The sequence below is a fragment of the Corvus cornix genome, chromosome 14 (assembly GCF_000738735.6).
Source record: "Corvus cornix cornix isolate S_Up_H32 chromosome 14, ASM73873v5, whole genome shotgun sequence".
In the NCBI taxonomy this organism is placed as follows: Eukaryota; Metazoa; Chordata; class Aves; order Passeriformes; family Corvidae; genus Corvus; species Corvus cornix.
The window spans coordinates 256,030-280,322 of record NC_046344.1 but is presented as its reverse complement, the minus strand read 5'-3'; the positions used below and the strand labels follow the sequence as shown (position 1 = coordinate 280,322).

General features: G+C 40.8%; 1 protein-coding gene across 2 annotated transcripts in view; it reads right to left on the bottom strand.

Annotated features, from left to right (window-relative positions):
- Nucleotides 1-244: 244 nt before the first annotated feature.
- BMERB1 (bMERB domain containing 1) overlaps nt 245-24,293 on the bottom strand; it is a 47,380-nt gene continuing 23,331 nt past the window's right edge. For both annotated transcript variants that reach the window (XM_039560592.1, XM_019281568.3), the window contains exons 3-6: nt 9,095-9,168; nt 6,149-6,263; nt 4,996-5,078; nt 245-3,609 (exon numbers count right to left, since the gene is read on the bottom strand). In XM_039560592.1, coding sequence (XP_039416526.1) covers nt 3,497-3,609; nt 4,996-5,078; nt 6,149-6,263; nt 9,095-9,168 — 385 coding nt within the window. In that variant the 3' untranslated portion in view covers nt 245-3,496. The remainder of the gene's footprint in view (nt 3,610-4,995; nt 5,079-6,148; nt 6,264-9,094; nt 9,169-24,293) is intronic.

Below are 24,293 nucleotides of genomic sequence, written 5' to 3'. Positions count from 1 at the left end.
TCTGGGCTGTAGTGAGGTTCCAAAGTCATCTAGGAGCATAATGAGATTGGCTTTTTTGGTGGGTTTTCTTTTTTTTTCAGTGAGAAAATCCTTTATTTCCGTAGCATCTCTAACTTACCTAGGCATTACTCCTTTCTTGCAGAATAGTAACCTCGTTCTTTTTGAAAAGTGTAGCAGCACAGGAGCTGCATCCCACTCTACTCCACAACCAACTTTTCCTTCAGTAACAGGAAGAAACAAATGCTTAGTATAACACAGCAGCTTAGTTTATTTGGAAATATGTTTAACTTGGAAGAGATTCAGTAGGCCTAGGGGGAAGGTACAAGAGAACCATTTGCTGGTGGAATTGGTGATTGGTACAAATAGCACTTCAGCACTTTTGTTTTTCTCAGTAGACCAAGGTCCTTTCCTGAACATAGGCATATTTACCAGTGTGTCAAATCCACCTTACACATTCTTCCTTTTCCAATGCCTTGCCTTCTTTCTGAAGTGATAAACAGCCAGGATTTCCAGAAGAAATGCTGGGTGCTTCAGTCAATCACGGTCCCTCTTTGCAGACAGGGACTGATATCTGAAAATCAGCTCTGAAGTGATGACAGTTACTCCATATAGTCACCTCAAGATACTTGTCTGATACTCTGCTGATTTTATATATGGGGATTGTATAATGTGTCATGTTCACAGGATCATGGAAGATACAAAACCCCTGGTTCTTGGGATATTCAGTGATTTAGTCTCGTTTTTAAAAATACGGGTCAAGATTTTTACACTTAATTTCCTCCCAAGTTTAATTTGTTTAATCGCAGTCATTAGCTCTGCTGTGTTCTAGATAGGCAACACTAAACCAGTGTTGAACACAGTTGAGAATCTGACCTTACAGTCTAAAAAATCCAGGACTTTATTGCTAAGCACCATCACTGACCCACTTCTGAAGGAACCACTGGTGCACTGCAGGCAAGCTGTTCAAATCCACCCAAATAAACACAGAAATGAAGCATTTGCTAATTAAAAACAAAAACTGGCATACAGAAAACCTTCCAGCTGAGCCAAGCTAGAACTTCTGAAAATGAAGTCCACTCTCGTTAACACTGCTGGAGTCCAAGTCCCTTTAGGGCATCGGCTACCAGTGCTTAAATGCATGCATATTGCACATTCCTACTTGCTGTGTTTCTCCTTGGTTTTAATTAAAGGAGATGGCTCTGTAGCCTGGTTATGAGTGTTGCTTCCCAGGAACGTCTAACTCTATTTCTTGCTACTGAAATTTTTTCATGGAAACCGACATTGTACTCATTTCACTTTATTCCCAAGTGACTGCAGATTCTGTGCAGCCTCTAGGGATCACCCCAATCAATCACCAGCACAGCCTGGGTTAAACACTATTGTGCAGAAGTCCTTCTGGCCCCTTAGTGGCATTCACAGCTGATCCTCCTAAGGCTTAAAGTTTGGTGCTTCACTACAGCTGTTTCCCTGACTTCCATTTGCCTTTATTAATGATACTGAACATCTGCCTCTTGTCTTAAGATACTGACAGTTCCTGATGTCTTAAGGGGGCACCGGCAAGAGGCTGTGGAATTTTACAGAAGCCAATGGGTGTTTTCTTTCCCTCCAGTGTGTATTCTCTCCCCTAAAAGCAGTTTTCCCCATAACTGTGTCAATGTGCACAGGTGCCATGCAGAGTCCAACCCACACCAAGTACAGACTGTAACAGCTACAGAGCTTAAAGTTGAATGTCTCAACAAGGATACAATAACTATACATGACAGCCAGATTTTGTTCTCTTTCCTGCATCTTTGGTCAAACTAATTAAAGTGCTTCATGTCTTAGTGGAAACCCTTTGTGTTTTTTCCTCTTTGATCCTTAAAAGTTAAGGTACTTAATGACATGGGTTCTTTGTCTCAAGTGAGTCTGCAATACTGAAATTACTCTGGAAATGCAAGTGTTTTTCATAAGATCAGTCAGTGCTAGCGATTAGGTTTTATTTGTATAAGAATAGTCTGAGTTACTTTAGATGGTGTCTATTGCCTTCAACCTTAATAAGATACTTTTTCTGTCTAAAAAAATAACTGTTTGTCCTTTTGGGGAAACTGCTGTTAATTTTTTCTCCTTTCCTATACTGTGGTTCCTTGGTATATAAGCACACACTTCACTTAGCTGGCTTCACAAAATGGAAGTTCCTCTTGTAAAACTTTATTTTAGGAACTTTTTGCTATCTTTTGTTATTTCTAAGCCTGAGATTGTCACACTAGATCCATGTACGTTTATTTTACTATTGACACCTATCACAGGACATTTATATGGAATACCATCACACAGACAAACCAGCTACTGACAGCTAATATAAAGATACTAGATTCCACAAAGCTTAATCTGCATAGAGACCAGAAACACACTTAATGGTGAAACACAGACGAGTATTTCTGTATTTCCCTTAATTTTAAACCCATTTTGTATAGAATGTGATCTTCCTGCCACAAATACCTACTTCTGTATTTGTATATTTGTCTTGTGGCAAATTTGTCTTGGGTGGCTTGTGTCTTCCTGTGCTTGATAGTTTGTATTTCTTGTGGTCAAAAGATATACAATTATTATTTGTTTTAAGCATGGTTTCAGTATCAGTTAAATTTTGTCTTCTATTCTTCTCCCAGCAATCTTCCAGTGATGTGTAATAGCCTACTGCATGTAGCTTGTAAAAATGGACAAAACCCTGGGTGAATATTTCTGTGACTTCATGGGAGGTGGCAATCTAAAACAGAAGTGACACAACCTTGGACTGCCTCATCTATTTGCAGATTACTGTAGCTGTGCTTTGCTAATGCTTTGCCAGGGATTTATTTCCCCTGGTGCAAACAATATTAATTTGACTTGAGTAATTCAGATATTACATGGCATATAAAAATCTGTAGCTACTTGCAGCATCCTTGTCACTGATCTCATTCTTTAGGAAGAATTTGAAGTGAAACTCCACAGCAAAGTACTTGAACATCACACAAGTTTGGTATTTTATATGCAACATCAGTTATCCTACAGTTGCTTCCTCTATCAATTGTGCTATATATAGCATTGCTACTTGTGGCTTTTGTTATGAAAAGTAGCCAAAATAGGATAATTTGGCAATTTTTGAGTGCAGTTTGTCACAGGGGTGAAAAGTGTACAACATATTCTCATAAAGTTATAGCCTGTTAGAATTGCTGTTTTACACCGTGCTGGATAAAATATAGCCCCTTTTCATTCACCTGTATCACAGGGGTGTTTTTTGTTAACTCTACTGCTGATCTCTTCTGGTCCCTGGACAGCCACTAAATAAATTTCTTTTGTTTTTAGGCATGCATGTAGAGTGATCCATGCAACAGTGAAGAACCTGCCATTGTACAGTCCACAGATTACACTTGTGCCAGCTGCTCTTGACTCCCTTAGCAGGACCTGTTGGTTCCCCTCACCATCCAGTTTCACTCAATGGAAACACTGAAAAGACAAGCAGGGTAGGAAGCCCAGAGCTCTACATGATGTTGCACTGTGTGGCCCCACAACAATCTTTAATAATTGCCAACCCTGCCTTGGCAATGGTGGGCTTGCTTGGAGGAGGTTCTGCCTTCTTTTCTGCTGGGCTGCCTGCAATGTTCAAAACAGGACACCATTAGAACCAAGAGCTGCTCAAAATGTTTCTTCCTACTTCTGCCTTAAAGGGTGCAAACCTTTCCCGCATCTCTCCACCCACCCTGAATTTTTCAACTCCGGTTTGAATAACAAGCTTTGGTGTATTTGAAATTGCTCAGAAAGTCTTATCTCTTCAGGGAAGGGTGTTAAGAGGGGCTAAAGAATCCATACATCTCAAAGGGAGGGTAAACTTGCATCTGGTTCACAGCAGGTGTCCCTTTTCACAGACATGGGGTCAGATAATGGGTCCTTTCACGAAGTCATTTCACTGTTAACTCCCAACAACAAAAGGAGCTGAAGAACAAAAGTATTGCTAAAATTTATTCTCTCATCAACTTGGATGTTGTAATTAGGAGAACAAGATAAAGGTAGGTTTTCATTTTTCAGGGTGAGAAGAATCTTTTTATCTCTAAAACTGCATTTAAAAGCAATGACAAAATAAACTAACAAGGGAGATGAGTCATGCTCCCTGTGACTAAGGGGGTATAAATAATTAGTGATGCATCTTAAAATGTCTCTTCTCAGCCTTGTACTTGAACTTCACAGTCATTCCAGTCCCTCTGGAAACACTTGAGCAAGATCTTGATCTGTACAAAATGGCAGAATATTTGATAAAAACCTCTTGGGCTGGTGGACCAAAGTCCCTTTCTAAGACGAACACTGCTCTCACTTGACTCTCTGACTAAGAGCTCATCTTGAGACAAGGCAAAATCAACCTGTGGACTTCTAGAGCTCCTGCTGTGACTGTTCTGTTTGAAAGTTGCAGCTAAAAGCTTCCAAGGCTTCACACAATATACTTAGTCTCTCAGAAACCAGTGTGTTTGCCATTCTGACTACAAGTGATTTGGGTTGGGGTGATTCAAAAGCCTATTTCTGATGGTAATAAGTAAGAAATTTGGGTCAGCTGTGGAAGTTCACGGTCTTTTCTCTAGTTTCCATCTTGACTGCAGTAAAACAGGTAAACTTTGTTTCACATATTCAAGCATGGATCTGAGGAAGTTTTTTTCAGTTATTTTTGCAGAACCAGATAGGAAAATGATTAACAAAAATCTAACTGCTTAGAAAAGCAGGTTGTGGCACTGTGTATACAAATATACTTTGCATATTTAAAACATACAAAGCAATTCTGAAGTGGCCATATGTTAAACTGAACTTAAATTCAGTTTTAAGGGGTAGTTTGGTAAGGGGTAGTTGCTGACACACTGTGTTGCTTCTGGGTGATCTAGCCAGCTTCACCTAGCTTTTGCCAGAGGCTGGCCTTTGAAAGTGCTCTTCTAATCAATTGTCTTTGGAGTTTTCCCTTTTGTCCTTGTTTTTTTTCCTTAATGATTAGGAACTCACTCGTAGGAGACTGTGTTGCTTTGTCTATGGGTTTTAACTTGGTGCGAAGGAACTCAGCCATCTCTCTGTCTTCTTCTTTTTCCCTGGTGGAAAGAAGGAAAATAAATGTTAGAGGAATGACAGTTTTCTCTGTAAATGGGACAGTAGAAGCTAGAGCAGCTAGGATCAAGTCACTAGTAAACAATTAATTTCTTTGCTATTTTTAGAAACATTTAATTTTGCCACATATTAAAAAGCAAAATATTTGCCTAAATGAAAACTGCTGCTGAGGCTTTTGTAATTTGCACATGGGGCTCAGTGAGAGCTCTGGGTTCAGTTCTAGCTCAGGCTGCTTGTCAGCTGCTGCCTTTGGCCAGCTCTCTTTGATCAGCTGCAGGACTTTGGCAAAAGCTTTGCTTTGTCCTCTCCTTGCTTGCTTAGAATTTAAATGTGTTGGAGGAGATATTGTCATTTTGGATAAATGGATTGAGTGTTTACTGTTGAAAGAGAGGGGGAAGTAAGAGCAAAACTGACTCTTTGTAGAGTGCTCATCTCAAAAAAAAGATCGGGTTTGGGTGCTGGAAGTGAACTTTTGAGGAAGACTTTCTTGGCAACTTTGGGCTAAGCTACTGAGATGAAACCCTTCAGAACTTGCTTATGTCTTAAGTTAGGTAGGGTTGTACTACTGAGTGCTTTTTAATTGGTTTGGGGCTTTTTGTTGTTGTTTGGGTTTTTTTGCTATGACAAGATGGGAATAGTAGTAATAAACCCAAGCACATGAATAATTAAGAAACGAGGATTCTAGATGTCAACAAATATGCCCCTTGTAGAATTCCATGTCATGTCTACTTCTTACGTGGATTGCCTGGTAGCAGCATAAATCCTTTTCTTTTAAATGGTAAATGCCCAGACTGTTTCTGGTAGGAAAATAGGAGACCAAAGCCCACTGTTATTCATGAGATGACTGAATCATTAATGGCATAAAGAGCCACAGAATTAGAGTAATCTAAATTTTTTTTTTCCTATGGAATGGGGAGGAGACTTTTAACTTGGTAAGTTGTTTTGAAGGACCAATTCTCTCCCATTAATGTTGATTTAAATTTTGTCACTTAATCTATTGTATTATTAGGCTTGTGGACTGTCACTAATAAGTTCAGTTGCTCTTGGTTCTTACCGTAATCTCTCCACCTCTGCATCATCTACAAGAAAGTCTCTTTTTTGTACCAGTCGATGAATCTTCTGAATCAGTTCATCCTCTCTTTGCTTCTCCATCTTTGTTTTTTCTTTTTCTGGTCAAAAACGAGAAAAGAATGTATTACTTTGGACTCTAGGGAGTGTGAGGGGGTGGTGTAGGACACTGCAGATGCCTGAGAATCAACTGCTGATTGAAGTCAATGGTATTTCAGACCTGAGTCACCAAAACCCCAGCAAGCCAGGTCACTGCCTCTTTGCTCTCTTCACTTGCTGTTGTTGACTCTGATCAGCTTAATGGTCTGAAGGCTCTATGGGGTTTGCTAAGCTTATTTTTAATACTCAATTACTCTGCAAGACGTTGCTTGGAATTTTTTTAAGAGCTTTAGCAAGAATACAGTTCAAGATGCTTTATTAAAATCTGATGTACAAACTCCATTTGACCTCAGGCAGAAGGAGATCACACCAAAAGGAACTATTTCTCTGTTTCAAGACAGCTTTGGCTGTTGAAAACAACACTTTTTTTTCTACTCTGACAAGGCAGGTGAGCTGCAAATCCCCACAAATAGCATCAATTGTAACATGTGGGGGAAAAAAGTGAAAGTTTATTTTCCCTGTGCTTCAAAAATCTGAGTAATTGCTATATGTCCTTGTTAATTGGCCAGTCTGGAATGGCTAGGTTGTCTATAAACAACCATTTTTGTGGCATGAAAGATGTGCCTGTCACAAACAAAAAGTCGTAATTGTTAAGGAGTACAGAGCTGTTGTTTCAGGCTATAAAGCAAATGTATTTAAGACAGAACTCTTCCAACCCACCAAGTGCAGCAGAGATGAGAAAGCCAGAGACAAACCCAAGCTCACGTATTTCTCTGAGAAGCTGAAATTTTTGATCAGCTGTGAAGGCACTTTGTATTAAATCAAGAATTTGGGATTTGGGCAGTAGAACTGTGTTTAGAGAACTACACAATTCAGTACAGTGAGAGCTGATGGAAGAAGAGTGGGCTGCCTGCAGTCTGATGCATCTGAGCTGTGTTATGTCTGCTGATTTAAAGACAGTTTAAACAGGTAAATTAATCAGAGACTTCAAAACAATTGGTTTTAGTACAGATTAAAAAAAAGAATGCTTTGAAGTCACTGCTTTTTCTTGCTTTGTCTCTTATGGCTAAGGAGCAAGGACCCTCTTCACTTCTGAAGGTAGAAGCTACTTTCTACTTCCTTTCAATCTATCCTTTTCCTAAACTGAGATGTGCTCTCCCATTATATCCTCCAGGAAACTGTCTATAAAATATATTAATATATACTAATATATTAATTAGCTACTGCATATTCTGTGTACTAAAAGACTGATTCCCTGTCTACTGAAACCAAGGAGCAGTTCTCTATACAAATCTGTATTCCAACAGGAAAATTTTGGTAGAGATACTGAGAATTAATCCATTTCTGGAATGTGTTTTTCTAGGTTAGGCACATGCTATGTCAGCACTTAGGCAATGCCAGCAGCTGCTTTGTCTTTGTTAAGACCAAGCTGTTGTGATTCCGCCTAAAGATGCCACTGCTGGAACTACACCTATTTGTTTGTCTTAAGTTTGCTGAGATTTGCAAAGTGCTAAGGAGAAACTGCTGTCTGTGGGTCTCTGCTTGAGACCTTGAGACTGAAAAATCATTTCTAAAAGATAAAAAAAAAAACCAAACAGCAGAAACACCAAAAGAATGAAAGCTGATTAACCCTATCTGTAAGTTAAAAGTCTAGACAGGAAAGCTTGCAGATTAGAAAGGTGAGGCAAGGGGCAGCATTCACAGATACTTTCTAGGATTTCTAATCCCCTCCAATACCATTTGAACGAATAATGAACCAACAGTGTTATTATTAAAAATTTAAAATGTGACCTACACATAACTAAGAAGTATAAGGAAAGAAAAAGTAAGAAATATTATTAATCTATTTTTGTTGGGTGCAAAATGTGGCAAAGTTCTCACACAAGCTAAGAGTGGGTGGTTTCAGAGCAGACCTCTTTCCTGTGTCACGAGTGACCTTCTCTCTCCTTTCTGAGGACAAAGTTGTCCTTCAAAGTTGCACAATAAAACGTGAGGAAGAAAAATGAGGATAACCAAAGCATAGTCAAAACTTGGCCTTAATAGTTAAGCAGGAGCAAATTATTTTTGCAGAGTGCTGGAGGCTGTGCAGTAATATGTGGTGTAAATGGCCCACTGCAGTTTCTGAGTGTTTTGCAGGATCTGTCTGTATTTTTTTCTTCAGCAGAGTAGGGCTGTTGTGGATCATCTCAAATGGCAAAGCTGTAGTGAAGTGAAATTCCTCACTGATGGCAGCTGGAGTTTTGAGCCAAGAACAGCAGAACTGGCCCCACAACTCTGTCCCTCCTTCAAACAGTGAATTTGCAGAGATTTATGGCAAAACACAAACCAGAGTTTTGGGCCTTGCTTTTTGTAGAAACCTGTTCTTCTTGATTCTAGAAGGTAGATTTAACTACAGGTGTGACAATGTATTGGTGTAGCAAGGAAAAAATCAATCACGTTCACAGTGATGGTTATAAATCCTTCTCCTTTCCCTCTTTTATCTCTGCTATCTCAGCACTTGTCTTTTCTACCTGACAATCTCTGTGCCACTTGGTTCCCTTGAGATTGCCAAGAGAGTGCAAGAAATAAGGAATGTGCTCCTTGTTTGAGTGATATTTGCAGGGTTGCTGCCATGGGAGCAGTGAAATACAGCATGAAAACAAATTTAGTGACATGGAGATTAAAGATGGACAGGAAAATGGGAATTAAAAGTAAGGACTAGAGGAAAGAGATATGAAACTCAACCTTGTGGGGAGGAGATTCTGATTGTTGGGGCATGGGTGGGTGATGCACGGGTGGGAATGGTGCCAGGAACACAAGTATTAACCTAGTACTGGATGAAGACAGCCATTACCTGGGATTGCTACCAAACTCTGCAGCTCTTGCTTAAGGTTCATAATGTCTTTGCACAGCTGGATGTCATCCATCCTGCAGAAACAGAAAAAGCATGGTCAGACATGCAAACTCCACCCTGTGTTGATGGGATTGGCCAGATCTCATCTGAATACATGACCCTGGCCCTTACCTGGGACCCGTGAGCCTGAAAGGCAGAGGGGATCCTGACACTCTTCACTCACCTATTTTAACAGAAAGCAAAGGGTATTTAATACTAAATGCCCACTGAGCCCTTGATTACTTGTCTTATTGGGCTCTAATTTGTGTATAGGTCATATACACTATGAATAATTTCAAATGCCTTTTGCTTTCTTGAACATCAGAGAACATTCTGGAATGGGAACCTGTGTCCTGGGAAAAGACAGGTATGCCATACTGCGCTTACTGCAGCAACAGTTTTCACTAGGGAAAGAGCAAGGGTGAGAACAGCAGAGAGTCTGGAAAGGGGCAGCAGAAGGTGCTACATTATTTGGCAGAGCCAGGGCAAGGTTTATATCCCACTACCAGCTTTCTTGGTGACCTTACTAATAATTCAGCCCTAATACCAGAGATCTGGAAACTGTCATAATTTGGCATTTATCTATTTTTGAGGTCTCGTGCCTTCGGTGAATGTCCTCCACAGTTGATGCTGAATGCTTCAAATCCTTATGTGATATGTGCAGGAAGTCCATCAATGTTAAGATACAGAAGACAGCTTAAAAAAACCCCAGAAAAGTAACATTAGCAGAAGCTGCACCTTCAGTTCTCATTGAAACTGCTGCTTCTCCAGAGAGCTGCCATACTGAATGATTCCCCTGGAAGGTAGCAGCCTTCAGCATTAGCTTCCTGGCACAGGTTTCATTTCAGTGTCTCAGCCACAGCTGCAGCCAAGGCTCAGGTGTTGGCCGCAAGGTCTGCATCTGGGGCTTCCATTTTGAAATCACACCCTGAAGAGCACAAACCCAGCCTCTGTGATTAATTGTACATTCTCAGCTTGGATCTCACCAACACTCTCCTTGCCCACGGATCTTCTGTTTTTCATAATTCTGTGCTTGAGGGGTGGATTGGCTGCTGCCTGAGCACCCCAAGGTAGCTGAAGTGCCATCAGAGCAGGGGTTGTCACAGTGGTATTTCAGGAGAGGAAGGCTGAGGGATTCGAGTGTGTGTATATGTGAGAGCGAGCCCCCAAAGGACAATGCAGCCAAATTATTGATTTAAGTGAGGAGTGGAAAAAGTAGGTGTTTCTGGCACAAATAAGACTTTAATCACAACCCAAGAGCTTTTATTCTCCCTGCCGCCTCTGCAAGGAACGCAGGTCTCTGCAGGGAGCTGTCCTTCAGCTGCTTTGCTCCTGTTAGCAAAACATGTTGATCCTTTTATTATTTGCTGCTTAGGTTAATTCCATCTTGCCTGTTCTGCTACTTTCACTGTACTATGACAGCTGTTTCTGCTGCCTTTTTACCCCCCCTCCTCCCAAAATATGACCGTGAAATACCTCTCCAAATAATCCTTATTGCTGACCTCTTTTCTTCTTTTGTGTATCCCTGTCACCTCTGCTGGGATCGGCTCTCCCACTGCCCATCTGTCTTGTAAGACTTAGTTTTATTGGGAAGATCAGCATGTTTGCCTCAGGACTAGTGCACAGTCCATTGCTGTGTGTGGTTAGGACATTTGGAGGCAGAGATGTTTTTACTGATGAATATTCTCACTTAGACTCCCCATATTATTCATGCTCATCACAAGCAAAGCCTGCTTTACTCTTGAGATCCATCACACTAAATGGTACTGAAATTACTTTTATCAATTAATCTTAAATGCTGTCCTCCCAGGAGAGTCAGTATTCAAAATACGCTGGGATATGAGCAAACCTCACAGTTCTTTATCTATTCAATGTTCATGTACTTTGGGTGTCATGTTCATACATTTGAGTAAGATGACCATGGCTAACAAAGATGACAGTTTCTTGGCAAGAAATATTCAATAGTGAACTGCTGTATTCAAATGATATTGGGCCACACTCTCAACTAGAACAGAACAGTGAAGAGAACAGTGAGTTTCTACAAAAGATCTCTGTGATAGACAGAGAGAGGACTTTTTTTCCTGATTGAGTAGATTTGGCTTCATTCTGAGAAGCTCTGAAATACACTAATTAAAATACTTTACTATATCAGCTTGGCTCCCTGCCCTCGCTAAGGAACTCCAAAAAGCTAATGGCACAGCTCCTCTCTGAGGCTTTTCAGGAATTTTAAATAGCAGCAGCAGTATATTCCAAGTGAGCAGGATCATTCATGTTCAGTAGACCCTACAGTCCCTATGCCTAATTTGTGGCAAAGGTACTGGCCTCATGTTGCAGCTTCAGTTGCACTTCCTCCCTGTTATTTTGGCTGGTTTTCAGACTGCAGAGCATGTAGCTGATATTCCATGTATATCCTTAGCATCTCTTTTTCCTGAGACCTAAACTTTGTTCCTGCCTTGTAACACACAGCAGAGAAGTAAATCTGTGGCCAAAGCACTTTAGCTCTGTAACAGCTCTGTGACCACATGAATTCCAAAGATCATAAGTCAGATGACCTCTCCAGAGTCCCAGTTCTGCAGGCTGGTGCATTGTGCTGACGGACAAAAACTAAACCCACCATCTGCACCAATCCCCTTAAGCACATGGAACATCTTTCCTCCCATCTGTGTCAAACAGCCTTTCTGTTTCATCCATTCCACAGTGCTGATTAGGAAAAAAGTAATAAAAAATAAGGTTAAATGACTAAAGGGATGGCTGAAGGACATATGAGACTATGCCAAAGCTTCATCCATCTGACTTAATGAAAGTAGGATCTATGGCTGCTTGTAACTATAAAGCACATCCTGCATCTGCTAGCAAATAATACTGAATGTAGGGGGACAGGTGCTGTCCTGGGAAAGAGTTGCCTTGTTGCCCTTGAAGCAAAGGGAAGAAGAGGAACTCCTGGAGAGGAAAACTCTTGGAAGGCCATTCAATCTGTACTGGTACTATGAACCTTCCTCTCTTTTCCCCCTTATGCACTGGATGTTGGATGTGAGGTAGTTACAGGAGTCCCAGAAGAAGTTAATGCTGCTTCTGAGAAAAAAATATATATATTAAAAAAAAATCAAATCCCTGTGTATTTCTCATTTGGAAGCTGGATGGTCAGCAGGGTTTGATTGACAGCACCTTGGTATTACTATCAGACCTCTTTAGGAAGTAAAAAGAGCTTTTGGAAATCTTAAGGAGAGCAGCAATCTGCAGAATAGAGCAGGAAAAACTCCTTTGGGTCCCCTAACCTACAGAGAAGCTAAAGAAACACACTGAACTTCGGTTTGCAGCCCATTCTCTCCTGTAAGTTAAATCTATCAATGCAAGACAAGCTGGAGGAGAAGTCACACAAATTCTTGTCCAGCTCATTCCAAAGCTCTGTGACACTCCCTGTGTGCCTGGTGCTTTCTGGAAGAAAGGCAGCACAGGCGGGATGTGGGGCTGTGCAGGATGCAGTGACTCTTCCCTGCAGATTCAGCATGGCACAGGCACTGACATGGCATCCTCCAAGCCTGGCTGAGTTACCTGCAAAGCTGCTTGAGACATTTGCCTAAGATTTGCAATATACAACCAACCTTTGCTGAACTCTCTCTTCTCTGGAAGAGATGGTACATCCTTTCCAGTCCCTGTGAAATAATTTTTCACGTTGTAGAAAAAACATCAATGAAGCAAACAGCAGTTACAATATGGCAGTTTTGCCTCCAGAGCTGAGTTTTAAATGTCTGCCCAGGAATCCTAAACACGAGTTATGAGTATGATAAAACATTTCTCTTGTTAGGAGCCCAAATCCATTCCTGGAGTAATTGCAACAGTATTGAACTAGGAATGAATTCTCAGTGTGTTTTCATGTATTCCTGACACACTGTCTGCACTTCTGCTTTTCTCTTTCTTACTGGCTTATTGCAGAACACCCTCTGTATGCTTGGAGATATCACACAAGCACGTATTCTTCTTCTCTCTCTTAGTATTTCAAGCTATATCATCACAACCTACAAGTAGAGTCTCTGTTTGCCAAACAAACAAACTAAAAAACCTAAAAAACCAAACCTCATAATGAATAAACAGCATGAGAAAAAGATTTTCTAAACATGTCACAAAATGACAGGAAAATAAGTGGGTTGGGAGAGCCTGCAGTGGTCTGGCACCGTGACTCAGCCCCATTACATGCTTCTGTGGTCCAGCTACCACGGGGAGAGTGCCCCAAGCGCTGTCCTTGCCACCCTGTCCTTGCCACCCGATCCACAAGTGAGGTGACAGCATGAGTCACCTCTGCTGTGCACCATCTGCACTGAGGGGGAGCAGGGCATGCCAACGCAGCAGAGCCCTCCCATTCAGCTGTGCCCTGGCAAGACTCAAAGGCTGTGCAAGATAATGGGAGGCTGGACTTAAAAAAGAAACATTCTGTACCAGACACAAAAGAATTGTTTTGTTCTGTTTCAGTAGAAATTATTCCCCAACAGCTAAATTTTTCTGTCTTCTTTTCAGCCAAGGAAGAAAAGCAAATTCCCCGGTGTAAGACCTAGGTGCCATCTAGAGTCATGGATAGGAAAAATTATAGTGAAAGCTCATAGAAAAAAATCACTAAACACCCCTCTTAGTGGTCAGCCAAGAAAAAGGGATGGCCAACAAGACAGACAAATACTTCATATTTGAGTGTAAGAACTATTACTAACAGCTACATAAGCATCAAATATAATTTTCATTGATTTCAGGATGAGCAGAGCAGTTCAGTGTGTCTAGAGAGCTTCTGCCTTTGCTGAATGACTTTCAAAGCTGGAAATAGATCTGTGCTCCCTCTAGCATGTCTATAAGAGGAGGTCTGAGATTCCTTTGCTTTCAGTTACTGGATTAAAGTGCTTGAAGTCAAAAAAGGAATGTAGACCGGGTTTGTTGGTTTCCTTCCCTCTCTTCCAAGAGGGTTTGCAGATTATTTTTAGTTCTGTTTTAATACATTCCTGTCCCAGGAGTAAAATGCTTGTAATTGTTGGAGTTTCTGAAGACTTTGATAGTGCCAGTCTAGGAGCTGGCCTGAGAATCAGGTATCATGCTAAGTCACAAGCTGACATGATTATGTAACTGAAGGTCTCCATGTAGGGATAACAAGATCATCTCCTTGGTGGTGTCCCCAGTGAGCAAGGTGAGCACCAGCCAAGAGCAACCAGTAGTGATGGGGAAATCTGGGGGATTGAAGTAAAGAGAGGTATAGAAATAAAGAGAATTGCTACATAGATGGGGATGATGTCAAGCTGCAAATTCAAGGGACTTCAGTGGAGGCTGCCTTTGGGTACTGCAGGTGTTTATGGCTTTGCCAAAGCTGTGGGGAATCTGCAATGGTGACAGTGTTCTTGGGAGTACAAGAGCACAATAAATTTATAGAATCATAGATTTGTAAAGGTTGGAAAATAAGATTATAGAGTTCAACAGCCACCTCAGCACTGCCATGCTCACCACTACACCATGTCCCCAGGTGCCACATACACATGTCTTTTGAACACTTCCAGGGATGCTGTCTCCACCACTGCTCTGGGCAGCCTGCTCCAATGCCTGATCACCCTTTCAGTCAAAAAATTTTTCCTTATATCTAATCTAATCCTTCCCTGTGCAACTTGAGTCCATTTCCTCTTGTCTTCTTGCTTGTTATGTGGGAGAAGAGACCAACCTCCACCTGATGCTCCTCTTCTATATTTGACTCCTTTTTGTCCCTGTCAGCTTGGCTTAGTGACTCAAATCTTCTAATTATAAATCTGTGAGATCACAGGCAACATGTAATGAATACAGAACACGTCGTTTGAGTCATTATGGTGTGTGTTTATCACACTGTTATTTAGCTCAGCACCTGGTGCTGCTGGGGCTGGAAGACACAGAGCTGGCAATTTGTGAGCAGGGCGGCTCACAAATCAGAGGTCCTGTGATTAACTTGCACTATTGAAGTAAGTGTGTCTAACTTGTTTAAAGTGCTCTCTGCTGGAGGAACAGTGCATGAACCACTACTAGCACAGTAATGTTGTAATTCAGCTGTTGTTTCAGAGAAGAGAAGATGGCATTTGAAATTCTCAGTCCCTCAAGGGTCATATTTAAGATATATTTCACATAAATTCAGAACAGTGTCTAGAGAGGCTGTCTGTTTTTCATTTTCACTGACATTGCTAAATTCTCTTAAGCTTGGCCATCTCGTCTGCCAATTATGAAGTTTTACCACGAATCAACAGTAACAAGAGGAGTTTTCCTGAAATTACCCCACTGTGGAGGGGAATATTTCTCCATGTGGCAAAAATTGACTAAGTTAATTTGTCTAAAAATGTATAGACAATAAAGAAGTCAGATTTAAATTCACAAGTATCAGTCCTTTGCAGCAGCATACAGAAGATTCTATGCAAAAGCATAGGGCGTGGTTCATTTAAACTACTCTGGTAGTTCTGGTTTTGGATATTAGGCACCTGAAGGAGGAAACTCTAGGTCTGGCTGTGCATTGTCTCTAGCAGAATCGATGACCCACTTCCTTCTTAATTTGCCTTCATGGTTTGACCCTTTCTTATTTTTAAAACCAGAAGAGCAACTATTTATCACAGCTGAAAAAAATTATAAAGATTTCTGGTATAAAATTAAACACTGACAGTCCATTTCGGGGCTTTTCAATTCACTGGTTACTCTCCTATTTATAGCAGAAGACAAGTGAGAAGGACCAGTGAAATACCACAGGGCAAGAGGGACACTTGGTTACAGAACATCCTTGCCTAGAGGAAGCTCAACTGTCCAAACGGGGGCAGGGGGGGCCAGGAACTGTGAGTGCCACGTGTGCATGATGTGCTTGAGTGGAAGGGACAATCCATTGTCCTTCCACTCATGCAAACCAGAGCAGAGGTAGCTAAGAACTGGGAAGTGAAAAACAGTCTGGGATTAAAGGTTACATCTGGAAATACAGTGCTAAATTTCTGGATTAAAAATGACAATGTCAAAAGATTAAAGCTGCTCCCTCTTCTATTAACAGTATTTTGTGACAACCACAACACATATTCAATGTAGAAAATGCTGTTTAAAGAAAAGTCTTTATTAAAGAACTATTTTTCTAGCTGTCCAACAGAGACAATAATAAAAATTCCTATTACATTTTTTCTAAGACACAAACATCTCAACTACCAAGTTTACAATTAATTAAATACTTTCCGAATGATATGTTTATCATTATACACTAAAAAAACGCTTTTCCTTTCTGAGTATTTTAATGCACCGTTTTTACAGCCAAACATCTGAAAGTGTAATGTGTTTTCTTCTGGGGTTGATGGTTTGCTGTCAAACAGGGCAAAGGAGATGGGTCTGCAGAGAGATCAAACTGAACTAAGGCATTTTCCTTCCCCTTTGAGAGCTGATCTCTGAACTTTTAGCTTAAAGTGCACAGTCCAGAACTTTGCAATTCTGTCCTGAACTGATGTTCTTCAGGCTTCCAGGCTCCCATGTGAGGAGCTGGGAGACTTGGCAGAGCTGGACCTTACAGGACCTCCCGGCTCTACAGTGGGCACACTGACATCCTTGAGGCTCCCAGACCCTTGGCAGTCCCCTAGAAATGCTGTCCCTAATCCGAGAGACCTCAAGCTTTGACTATCTGACAACTTTCATTACAAAAGCATGTTGTGCCATTTCACAGCTTGCAGTTTCCTGGTTATTGCCTCAAGGACTCTGGTTATTTGAGGCTGGGACACTGTTGCAACGTGCTTGGGACAGCAAAGCTCAATGGGGACCCAGCCACAACTTAACCCTGTCTTGCAGAAGAGCCTGTGCCACACCAGGCTGTATCAGTGGGACAGCCATGGTGTCCCTCTACAGCTGGGCTTGGTGTTTTCCCTAATGGTGCCTTATCTTACGAAGCCGGCAACCCGACAGTATAGTATGTATCATCACACAACTGCCTCCTTCTCTACAGCCTCCCCAAGTGCATCCTACGTTCCTAGAGCAAGATACAATCAGGAAGAAAAAAAAAAAAAGGAAGGAAAGCTGCTGTATTGTTAAGATTCCAGAACAGTGAAGGAAAAAAGATTTATTGCTCCTTTCCATGAAAAGACGGATCTTATCAGAAAACACTGACAACAACAACAGCTCTATTCATGAGCAAAAATCTGGTTTTGCTGGTGTTATTTATTTACGCTGCAGTAACAGCAAGGTGCCAAACTCAGAGAAAAGTACCAGATGCTCAACACATAAGTAAACAGTCCTAAGGGAATTCCATGCTTAACCTTAGAGGACAGAAAACAGATATTATACAGTACAAAATAAAAAAGGAGCAAAAGAATCAAAAGTACCCAAGAAAGCAAAAGTCAGAATACCTGCTTAGCAATATATAACCAGTGAGTTACCACTGCTATTCACACCTCTGACAGCCTGTTTTCTCTCTTTCCTCTCTCTTCCCCAGGGTGATGCTCAGTGTGGGGCTCTGTTGCCACAGGAGGCATGAAGCCACTGAGAAATCAGAGTTGATGTCACATTAGTGAGACACTTGTAAGAGTGTTAAAGTATTTGGTTCAAAAAGGAATTCAAATTTGAAATTAATTTTGTTCATACAACGACAGCAATTACTGCTGCCTTCTCTCACTTTAGAATGGAACACTCCACGTACACATTTTTGTAGTACTTTGCAGCATTACTTTCCAAGTTCAGCCAGTAATGAGACTGTTTCATTTTCCCACTTTGTGTCTACTAGATTTACTGCACCCATTTTAAATTAAAACATGGGATTTCCAAGTTGGTTTGTTTAGGGTTGTCATCACCAAGGGAATTAACCTCTCATTTCAGCAGTTCTTGCGTACTTTGGAGTTGCTTCCCTTTGCAGTGGTTGCATAAAGGCAGGCAATCATCAGAGATACTTTTCTGTACTTAAAATACCAATGTGCTGTGCATATTGCAAATGACATAAAGGTGAGACTCCTATCTGACCCCTATGGATGTCCTATTGTTCTTAGAAGGAGTATGTACTATACATTTTTCTCCATGAATTTGCCCTGAGTTTGAGATTCTACCATTATACCCAACACCCTCCAGAATGACCATTACTGACTATTCCACCTCAACTACTACCAGCAATGGACACATCAATGTCACAGCAGGACAACAGAGATTTATGGGTTTTGCAAACTGGGAGAAGGATAAAGGTTTAAAAGGCAAGTAAAGAAAAAGTAAGCCTGATTTGAAGCAAGAAAAAAAACCAAACTAGGGATAAATTATGTACTCTGGACAGCTAATGAAGCTGTGGGACTGCAAAGTCAAGTTGCAGCAAACTTTTCTACATAAAAGGTCTAGGATTTCAAGTAAGCAACCATAATAGTATAAAATGGTCTAAAATCCTGAATAGATCTATGGAGAATGTGGATGATGCAAATATTATTAGCACTCTGGAGAAGAGGGAGTCACCTACTAGTGTGTAGTGAGAGTATACAATGACCAATTTTAATTCTGAGTCAGTGTGGAGGTGAACTTGGCATCTTCACAGTATTAGTTTAGTGATGTAATAACCACACAGACATTCAGCAAATACACCATTGTATTTATAGCATTTTTACAGATAAAAAAAAAGTTTAATGAGTAAAATGTTTTCAGTAATTGGCTAAAGCAACCTAATAGGGCTTTATGTTTAATATCTTCTATTCCCTACACATGAAAAAACTGCCATTCAGTTTCTGCCATTTTCTGCCATTCTACATGGCAGAAATAACCATCCCAAGACATCTATCACAGGTGGAAGCAACCACCACAGTTTTAGTTCAAGGTCATCCAATATAGCTTGCTTCAAGCTTTGCTTCCCATCTGGAAAGCCAGCAGTATCAGGCACTGGCAGATCTCCCACAGACTGTGTTTCATGATGACCGTGGATGCTATTTTATAAGAATTCCATGCCTTTCCACAGGCATAGGCAATAACTGTGGGTGAGAAGATCTCACCTTTACTAATAATATTTACTGGCTCCCAACGTGCTAATGCATTTTAAAATGCACAACTTTTGCACTACGAATGATTCAGAAGTTCAGTTTTGATCTGCTCTGTATCACATAGAGGTCTGAGGGTTTGCTGCCTCTCTCTGTCAGCTAAACTGAGCTAACACATGCATCATCCATTTTCACAATTGTGTCTTTCAGCACAGTAGATTTCCATGCCCCCAGCGATCCTAAACTGCCTCTGAAGCCAAACACATCCACAGCAGCAACACATTAAATGTGTGGCAAATGTGACAAAGAGGATGCTGCCTGAGCAGCTCTCTCAGCTTTTGGGTCTGTTATCTCACCAGGAAAGGAAAAAAAAAAGGAAATGGGACAGGAGAATTAGAAAGGAAGAGAGAGCGTGCATGTTCTGAAGGGGTGTGTTTGCTTTCCTTAACAGTACAGACAGATTGAACATTTACAGTTTGACCCAAAACTCTTTTTATAGAGAACATTTTAAGAAAGGAGCTGAGAGAAGCCTAAAAAGAGAAGGAGGGGGAATGCTGGCAGGCTATAAACTGATGCTTTTCTGTACATATTGTCTCCTTCATATGAATATATGCTGAGTTCTCAGCTATTCTAAAAACAAACCAAGAAGAGCTGGAGATAGCATACGATGGCTTCAAGCTACATTTTCATTTCCTGGGCTGGCTGGAGATGGTCACAACAGCTCCTGGCATAATTTTATGAAATTTCATAGTATCAGTAGCATTGAAGGAGAGATGCTACAAACAACCACAATTTCTACATAACCTGGACATATCCCAAGGAGGTCCATCCTGGGCACTAAGCAAGGCAGGGTCTTGAGACAAAAATAGGATTTGATAATGTAATTACAGAGCAAATCACAGTGCATCTGCTCTGCTGTGACTGAGGTTGCCTGAGCTAAAATATGATTGTGCAACATAAATTGTGGCATTACCTAATTGAGAAAGGCTTGATTTTATAATCTGAAAATTGTCTCCTTATGAACTTTAGATAGTTCTTCATAGCAAGCAGGTATTCAGCCAGAAGTAGTGTGGATTTCCTGGATATGAAGGGTACAGCTGCTTGCAGCTGCCCTCCTTTTTTTTTTTAAAGGAGGAAACAAAAACAAAGAGCAAAAGCAAAGGACACATTTACAAAGGTTAATATCTAACTTGAAATGTGCACAATGGTTTGGGGAACTTCATGACCTGTTAGTCCATTGCTTCAGCTCATTTTTCTTTCTTTGTTTCTTTGTATCAATAAAATGAAAAACAAGAATTATCAGAAAACTGGCCTCCTATAAAGTATATGCTACAGGATGAACTATTTCACTGTGGTATATAGCAAATAGTCTGTCAAATAGATAAAATCGTTCAGCTGCTTTCCTTGCTTTTCAAATAAAAAAATTTCAAGGGACAGGCCAAGAATAAGCTGTCACACACCTAAATTTCACACAGTGGAATTAAAAAGCTGTGTTTTGCAATAAAAATTATTATTTGAAATTTGAAAATCAGAGATGTCTGTTGGAGTTTCTGTATGCTTTTGCTTCACTTTAGAGTTCCAGAAAGTCATACTGTTTAAATATATCTTTGTGTGACTACACTTCATCTTTAAGTGCTTTAGTTTTTAATTACTGAAATGAGGTCTTACTTTTATGTTTAGTGCACCAGTAAGGAATTTCCACTTCTCTCTGCAAGGCAGAGGAAAGAGTGTACAAAGGACTGCAAAGCAGTACAAAAGAGTGAAAAATTACATGTAATGGAACTGTATGGCTATTTCTGGTCTCCACATTAAAATTTCTGCTGTTTCATTTTTACACAGGGTAAAACTTGTTTCCACTGTTCTCACAGATGGCTTTTTCTGTATTTTGGGGAAGGGTTTTTTTTTTAATACAGTACACTACAGAAATATCTATGCTTGTCTGAGAGTGAATCCTTGGTCTGTCACTAAAAACCAGTATGTGCTGCTCTGTGGGACTGGGGACAGCACATCATTTGTGGGCCTGGTACAGAGATGCTGTAAAATTGCAACACCTTCTTAAATATATCTTCTGAATTTTAAAATCATTTTGATGGGTATTAGTACATGTCCACCAGTCAGTGAGTCCCTTCCAACTCTAACTGTTCTGTGATTCTACGTTTTGCCAAGGAATCCCTCATGCAGAGTTTGTATTGTTTGAAGAGAGACACGTGCTATACAAACCACAGCTGAGGAACTGCCAGAAAGAACATTACGTTACTGATGATCTCACATACCAACAGGAACAGTTTTTCCTTGTTCACACACAGAAGTGTGAAAAATGCAAACCAATTCCAGGTCCATTAACATCTAGACCTTGCTAGGGCTTTTTTTTAGTTGGGTTTGTTGGGGGCTTTTTACTGGCTGATATGCTAACCTGGAGCTGTTCTCTGCCAAATGTCCTTATTTTATGGCTACCACATTTGCATCTTCTTCATGGAAAATAGTAAATTTAATTAGCAGCCTCAAAGTATGCTCCTTCCATGGATTAAACCTGACAGAAGAAGAGCTTGCTGTGGTTTCCATCAGCAGCAGGTCTAGCTTGCAGAGTTTTGTCTCCTTATTCTTGAGCCTGAGTGTTTTTAAATGCAGTGAAGAGCGGTGGCACCTACTGGGGTGTGCAAGCAGAGCTGACAGGTCGTGTGTGCCTGTGACAGGAGGGAGCCACGGGCACCGTGAGGGCTGGGGACACACTCTGTGCACAGCTACAGAGCACTGCTTTCTTTAAGCGCAGCTACAATATACTTTGTCCTGCTTTAGGATCTGGCTACATGTGAATAAAAAGATCAGTCAGACAGACAGACAGTGAGAAGAATGAACCATTACTTTAAAAAACATAGCTGGAAATGTAAGCTGTGGCTGGATGTGCAAGCGATACAGAATCGTTTCATCGTGTTCATGCTTTCGTAAGAACTGTAAAAACACCCCAATTCAAGAGAATTTCTATTCTGTTGCTAACAGCATGAAGGGCAAAAAAGGGAATACAAACATACCACACAGTTTCTCTAACACTATGTGTGTGTTTTATCCTTTTGCTATAATTAAAGGAAAAGCTAAAACAGAAGCAAGAACTAAAGAGATGTGGTTCTCATTAAAGCTGGTCTGGCACTCCGTGGTCTGAGCATAGGTGTAGTGCTGCTTATTAGCAGGGTTCAAAGCTGAGTCTGCCTTAAACCTGTCTGAGGAGGCTCAGTTTCATGTGGCTGGTTGTATAGGTCATTCCCAGGGGAATCTAGTCCTGTCAGAAGAAATCAGTTACTAAAATTCATGACCTACATACAGACTTCTGGTCTTGGGACATTGGCAATTCATTACTTCAGAAATGAAATGAAAAAAAAAAAAAAGGCTACATATAAAGTCTTCCACAATCTGTCTGTGAATTAGAGTTTATGTAATCTGCTTAGTTAAACAGATACAAAACTTGGACCACTGAGGTAACCATGATTTGTGCTGTTAATCTCAGCAACAGGTTATTAAAATACATTTGTCATTAGAAGATGTTTGTCATTGAAGACTAATGCAGCCGAGCCCTTCCGTCAGTGTAAACTATCCAGCATGAAAGCAGTAAAGAACAGGTGCTGCTGTATTACTTGGGTATCACTAGCAATATGCTTCTCTCCTGTCAGGGCTAAATTGTAAAAACATTTTAAAAAATTAGATAAAGCCAAATAGACAATTTTTTTGGCCATTTCATTCAGTGGTGCTAACAAAGTGAATTTAAGTGCCTCAAGGATTAATGAGCAGAGTCAGAATATTCTGCCACACAGCAGGGAGCAGCTGGGCTAGAAAGCTGTGTGAATATCCCTGGAAAAGTGGTCATCTTGGTCTGCTCCTGCTGAAAGAATGAGAGGGTCTGTGACTGTGGCACTCCATGACTTAGAAAAGACAGAAACTGAGGCCACCTCTGCAGTCGCTGCCTCTGTCACCTGCCTGCTTTGCCAGTACCTTGGGCCAAGCCTCATGGAGACTCTGCTGCTCAGAAGAACTTTCCTGCCTGTGCCAGGGAGAGGCTGGGAGTGCTCCTGGGCAGCTCTAGGCAGTGTGTGAGGATGAGATCTAACGCAGAAGGAGAACAAGGCACAGTGTGAACATCAGTTCTATTCCCTCTTCAATAAGCAAGCTCTTCTGTGTTAAATCCCTTACTCAAACACCTGCCAGGCAATACAGAGTAAAGAGTGTGAGCACGGGGGAAATGCAAAGAACAGACTGGATACCAGAACAAACAGAACAGTTGCTCTCATTCACTGGGGCAGTTTATTTCAGTGCTTTGTTTGATACAGAAAATGTCAAGAGAAGTGCAGGGTTCACTGATGGGCTTCTTCCAGATTAAATTTATGTACAAACCAATAACCAAGCAGTTATTTCACTACCAGGAGCAGGAGTGACAAAACCTTTCCTGTTCACTTTATTTGTACCACTATGGCATTATCAAAGGTCAGTGCCACTACTACCAATCCTTATTTCCAAAGATGTCCAAGCAGTGATTCTGGGCAGAAGTCTTCTGGGATAATACTCAGAGATAGATGTCTGTGCTGTTTGCAGAGGGGTGATGCTTTCAGCTTCTGGCAATGCAAGTCAGGGCACTAAAGTTAACCTCCAGCGTAAGGGTCAAAGTACCAGTCCCCTGTACTTTAACGTGAGAAGACAGCCAGTGAGTTTCTTCAGGGCACTGAAGCTTCATTAATGCCAAGGGTCTGAGTTCAGCAGGTTTTAGAGCTACTGAAGTTCTTGGCCTGTCGGCAAGTTGTTTCTGACCTCGGATACTCAGAGAGGACACTTCAAAATAATACATTTCTTATTAATAAGCTCTGATCTTCTAAATTCAATGATTTAGGAATATTAACCCTATTGACTTCATCATCAGAATTGGATTAATATTCATGAACCTTCAGTGAGGCTCCTATGCCTGACCTTTTTGGCAATTTTGAAAATCCCTCTTGGAGTATTCCCATTTAATTTGATACATCAGAAAGTGTTTTGTGTTCATAACTTAATGGCTTCCATTTAACAAATGTCAAATCTTGGCTGCTATTAGTGCAGAACACAGTGTGCTCTCCTGTGACATGAACTGTCTAAGACCGCTGATGAAGTAGGAATAAAGCCTGAATTAGGTTAGACTGCGGAAGCTTCAAATCCCCTACCTGTTGATATTTTGTTCAAACATCCTTCCCACAAAGGACTGAAAT